A 6,000-nucleotide genomic window follows, 5' to 3' on the forward strand; every position below is an offset into this window, starting at 1 on the left:
GCAATCATCTGCAGAAGGATTTGATGTGTACTTACTGCTGCTTGGGCTGTCTGGAATAACTTGTTAGTTCAGGTTTCCACAGTTGCAGTAACGCATCTTGTAAGTGTACAGCACATACAGAAAAATGAAATAGAGTTCAGAAATCCACAGTTACCATATTTGTGTCAGGATGTTAAACTATAACCAGATATGATCTTTCATAAACCTTTGCCACTGATTCTGACACTAAGAGCTCTCTGTAATTTGGACCCACCAAAGCAGCCTGATCATTCAAGTGAAGGAGGCGGCTTTGAGGTTTTGTTATGTAGTAAGTGAAGTGAGTTCTCTGTTCTTTCTTGTAGAGTGTTTAAGTCAAAGTAGCAGCTTTTCTTTAATTTTCCCTGAAGTGTGACAAGGCAGAATGTTTTTCTTCAATATATGCTACAGCTGCTTTTGTTGTTTATAGTGAATCATCAGCATCTGAATCAGAAGGTGCTCACAGCAGCCCAGTAAAAAACAAGCACTCTGAAGATGATCCTGCAGAAGCAGAAGGACATGAGGTAAAAAGACTTAAATTTGACAAGGAAGGGGAAGCCAGAGATGCACCTAACCAAACTGCTGCCAGTGAAGCTTCTTTAGGCATGGGGGAAGACAAAGAAACATCCTCTACATCTCAGGATAAAGAAAAAGATGCTACTTGTGCCAGACAGCACTGTACGGAGGAAGAGGAGGAAGGTATTTCAGATGTTACTGTCTTTGTGCATTTTCCAAAGAGTTGGGGTTTTCTTTGCTGGAGGCCAATGCTGTTGGGATTGCTGAATGTCTCCAGTTGTGCATAAGAATGAACTGCTTGTTCATACTTCAGTTATGCAAAACTTAGCAATTCTAGTTTTTCTTATTTTTTCTTTGTCCTACATCTCTATTTAAAAATACGTAAGAGGTACTTAAAATCCTCCTAGGCAGTAAATTCCATGAGTGAGGTAATCATGCACCAGGGATTTGAGAATCCCTACTTTAGGGTATCATCACTTGTTCTGTTTTCCAGAAGGGATATGGGTCATATCTACATTTGGCTGTCTTTAATAAATCACTGAAATACAGATATAAAGTTGTGTTCTTTCACTGAAGAGGCTGTGCAGCAGTTTCTCCAGATCCTGCTTGAACAGTGAAAATCACCTCACTCTCTGCAGGCCCTGTACCTAATAAAAAAAAATAATTGCAGTTAAGAGACTGAGCTGTTTTTCACATATTATACACTTGCAACAGTAATGTTTTCAACATTGCCAAAAATTTGTTTCTGAACACAAATGAAGGAATGTGGGGAAGCAAGAAAAAGTTACTTGCTAAGACTGTCTTCATTTACTGAAGCTTAATTTAGTGAAGCTACCTTGAAATGGACTTCATGGTGTATTAGGATAGTTTGGCTATCCTGATGAAGTTGGTTAGTACTTGACATCTGCTAATAAAATCAGGGATTGTCAGTTTTTTCTTGTCTTTGGCTTGTTGTGGAAGCATTGCTCAGCATAGCTGGGAATGGAATGTAGCAGGATTAATATTTGTTAAAAAATGCCTTAGTAATACTGTATTTTCACTCTTTCTAGAGTCCTTCATGTCTCCCAGGAATGTTGATCCAGATGGAAAAGATAAAGAAAAAGACACTGAATCCTCAACTGTGAATGAAGAGACCTCTGAGGAGAACAATCAAATGGAGGAGTCTGATCAGTCTCAAGCAGAGAAGGATTTACACTCAGATGACAGTGAAATTAGTGGATCTGCCAGCAGTGGAGCTGACTGCAGTGACACGGAAGAGTTAGGGTCCTGTGCTAGTGAAACTCCAGAAATTTCATCAGAGACCCCTATGGAAAACAGTGATGAAACCACAGAAGTTGCAGATGAACCTATGGAGCAAGACTAATTTAAATACACCTAGAGGCAGTATTTTCCATAAGGCTCCGGTTTTACACTGTATAAATAATTTTATGTAATAAAGTGGACCTTTAGTTTTACAAAAAGAAGCAGGTTGTAAAATAAACTTCTCCATGGATTGAAGCTTGAAAGAGTTGTACATGATAAGAACTGTGAATACCAGCTCCTTCAGGTCCTGCTTACCGCTGAACTTTCGTTTGGTCAAATCAGTGGTTTGTGTATAGTTTTTTTTATTTAGAATAAAAGTTTTTAAACTGGAAGGTAATTATAATTTTGACAACTTTTTTGGAGATTACCACACCTAGTTGTATGTAAGCGAGAGAGCTTTTTGTCTTTGTCTTTTTTCTGACAGCTATAGCAGTTACTTCATATTTTGGTTACAGTTTCAACATTTGACATGTGAAATATGGGGTTTCATGCTGGTTTCCAGATTTTTATTTGAATACACACTATGAAACCTTCTGTTGTGTGTCTAAAAATGTGTTACATTTCACACACACATGCACGCATGCACACCTATGTCTGCCCTCACTGTTCTAAGGGGGAAATGGTATATTTTTCTGTTTCTATAAAAGATAAATACAGCAAATACTTTTTTTTCTAGAGGAAAAGACAGAGTTTACCCCTCAGGGCACTTTGTTTTGCCTCTGGAAAACAAAACAAATGAAATCTAGCCCACATGAAACCCTGGGAATGCTAACATTGTTGAAAACACCAGAGTAAACACATTCCAAGAGAACTGTTCAGATTACAACATTTTTGTATACTTCTGAGGTGCCTGAGTGAGAGGATTTCATTTATTTATGAGAAAATGTGCTTTATGTTGAGAACGTTGTAATCAAAACATTAGCTTAAACTTTTGTAGAAGAAATGTTTGAAAATAAGATAATATCTTGGAAGGAATGAACAGGTACTTGCCTTTTTGAGCACTTCTTGGAGCATTGTGAATATTGTTGAGGAATCTCTGATCCTCAGGTCTGCAGGGGGCATGGGTATGATCACACCACTCTATTGGAAGGGTTAATATGTGACTGTAGTTATGTACCTGTGCTAAACAACTAAAAGGTCTAGGGGTGCACAGAAACCACCCTGATTTGTATAACATTTTGGAAGTGAACTAAATATTTTTGAACATGCTACTTTGACAGCCAGTGTTACATTTTTTTCAAACCAGCTCAAAGCACAAACTACTGCTTTAAACTCTCGATATTTTCCAGTTCCCATATTTAAAGACATGCAAGCTGCAACCTCCCCGTCACAATTACTGGCTGCCAAATTTCTACCTGTTTCTTCAACTGTACCTTTTTGATATTTAGAATTTTTAAATTTCTGTAAAGTAGAATTTTTTGTAGATTGTAATGAGTGCTCACTGCCATTGTGAAACGGTATATAATTGTATAATTTCTGTGTGTAAACTGAATGCTTGGGCTTTCAATACAGTATTCATATAAAGCAATAAATATTAATGTTATGAAATATCTGAGTACATTTTTATCAGAATTGTCCCTCTTTGGTTTTAAGTTCACATACCAGAAGTACAAAAATGACCTCTAAAATGCATGCTGATAGTTTCTTGTACTACATGGTATGCTTTGTATGGTTTTGGGGAGATCTAGGTTTTGAGGCCAGAATAATTTGGCTCAGGTGGGATATTTATGAAGTTATTTCTTGATGACATCACCTATCAAGTTCTAAGCAGGTTTCAGGGAGATGCTTGCAAAAAAAACCAAACACAATCTTACTGATCGAGAGCCCCTTACAGAAGGAAAATTGTACTTTTGACTCATTTGCATTGTGCTTAAGAGTTGGATGTGTATTATAAAATTAAAGGACTGAACCAAAATGTTGAAATTAGGGTTAAAAAAATCTAGTGACATCTTACACTTTTTTAAAAAAAATATTTTGCCAATGAGAGTTTTAAAATTTTTAAGTTTAGAGATTTCTGGAATTTTCTTTAGACTGTTTATTTGTGAAGATATTGTCAATAAACTTGTTCTTTAAGCACCTGTGACCTTTGATATGTTTGTTTTAGCAGCACTAGTGCCACTATTGCAAGGACTTGTGGAAGAACTTGGAGGTATTGGATCCATTTAATTATCTGCAAATACGTTCTCCAATGGCAGTAAAACTTGAAGTAATTATTTAACATCACAGTAGGCACCTTGATACTAAACATGTGCCTACATTGAGAGATTGCATTTCTTTAAAGCCATTGTAAAGACATTTTTTTAATGTGGACTTAGAAAACCAAACAAACCTACAGCATTTCTAAGCAGCTGTATTTTCTCAGTTACCTCCACAGACACAGCCAGCTGCTTTTCTGTGTGTGGAGGTGTAGCATTGCACCTGTTTTCATAGCTTGTGTTTCTCTGAAGTCTAGATGCTTGAAGTTCCGTAATGACCCTCACCCCAGAATATGTCTCTGTACACAGCTATTTGTTCTGTGTGCATTCATGGAGTGTGTGGTTAAACCCCAGAAAACAAGGCAATTTGTGATTTACTGTCTTGGAGGTATTTCCTATTAAAAAAGACTTGTTATACTAGAATATAAATAGAAAACGTAATGGAAATTTAAAGAATTTAAGGTGAAGGTCAGGCCTTAATTCTGCCTGACCTCAGGTACCTTAATATCTTAAGGTATCTGAGATGCTCTTTCAGCCTTGACTTTTAAACCTCAGGGACTACTTTTGTGCTTGCAGTAGAGAGAGCTTCCTAGTGTAGTGTGTATATGGGCTTACAAAGACTGCAGAATTGAGTTAAAATGTTAAAAAAAGCCTTGGAGTTGATTCAGTGAATGATCCAGTGCAAGGGGTTCCCTGCACAAATGGAGCTCAGATCAAACCCTGTACCACCATCTCTGGGTGTGTGTCCCTGCAGGACGTTTTGGGGCAAGGATTTGCTTTCTGTGTTGCTAACCAGGTCCAGGACAAATTTGAATTTGTTTTAAATCTTGGATCTAATGCTGCTTTGAACAAAATATTTTTTTTTAAATTATTTTAAATAAAGAAATATATGAAGGTTTCCAAGGCTAAGGCATCTCTGTTTGCAGCACTGAGTCTCTCTAACTTTCTAAAAACCAGGAAATACTACTAGCTGGAAAAGAGAATTTTAATTGCATTTCAGTTTATGTTTAGCCCGGGGGATGCAGGGCTGAGAAAGACTGCTGCTGCTGCTCCAGTCTGTAAGAAATTTTGTGTGTATGTTGGTTTTCACTGGAGCAGTTTACTGAAAAGCTGCAACGTGACTCCAGCAAGGTTCTTCTGGGTCTAGTACAAAAGAATCAAGCTTTTGTTTTTAGCTTTGTTAATTGTATGTGGGTGAAAAAAACCCAACACAACAGAGCGGAAGCCTGATACAATCTAGATGCGTTTTCTGTTGCAACATTTAAGTGGCAACCCAGTCAATTAAAAAATGACATTATTTTTCTTTTTCCTAGAGTGAATGCCTTCTATTGACTGCAACTGTACAAAATAGCCTTCTGCAATCCTTTGGCATTTTTTTTTTCATATAGTGCATTTTTAGGGAGGGTTTAAAGGTTATTTGCATCTCATTTGTGTCTGAGGTCAATGTTTTTCATTTAGAGTCACATGGAAGAGGCAGGGATTACCGAAGGCGTCCTAGGTACATTCCTGCCATTACCAGCCAGAAACCTTCTTTCTGTCATGTAACTTTTGTTAATCAGAGCTCTTCATCCTCATTTGCCTCAAGGATATTAATGCCAGCAAATTCTTCATGGATATCATGTTCTTTTGGTACCTTCACAGTTTAATTGGAAAGGCTTTTCTCTGAATTTTCCATATATAGGCTCTGTCACATACCTATGCACTTGTGCTCTTCTGTGCAGTGAATCCTGCTGCTACTGGGCCTCTCCTGCAGCCTGGTACTTGGAACAACTTCATGGCATATTTTGTCTTCATTTCTGTATTTGTGAGCAGGTCTGGGGACACAAGGCACCTTGTTTCCAGGATTCCTACAGCCTGAAGCTGCTGTTCCTCATCTTGTCCTTCTCCCCTTCCATGCTACCAAGAACACACCTGGTGACTGACATCCTGCCAGTGACACTCCAGTGCACGGGGAACCCTGTTAGTTTACCCT

At 37.9% G+C, this 6,000-nt stretch overlaps 1 protein-coding gene across 1 annotated transcript in view; it reads left to right on the plus strand.

Moving 5' to 3' along the window:
* The window catches only part of PPP4R2 (protein phosphatase 4 regulatory subunit 2), a 28,155-nt gene extending 24,246 nt beyond the window's left edge, over positions 1–3,909 (plus strand). The window contains exons 8-9 of the mRNA XM_051627555.1: positions 446–714; positions 1,581–3,909. Of these exons, the coding sequence (XP_051483515.1) occupies positions 446–714; positions 1,581–1,894 (583 nt within the window). The 3' untranslated portion in view covers positions 1,895–3,909. The remainder of the gene's footprint in view (positions 1–445; positions 715–1,580) is intronic.
* The last annotated feature ends 2,091 nt before the right edge of the window (positions 3,910–6,000 follow it).

This window comes from Apus apus, chromosome 9 (genome assembly GCF_020740795.1).
Source record: "Apus apus isolate bApuApu2 chromosome 9, bApuApu2.pri.cur, whole genome shotgun sequence".
NCBI lineage: Eukaryota > Metazoa > Chordata > Aves > Apodiformes > Apodidae > Apus > Apus apus.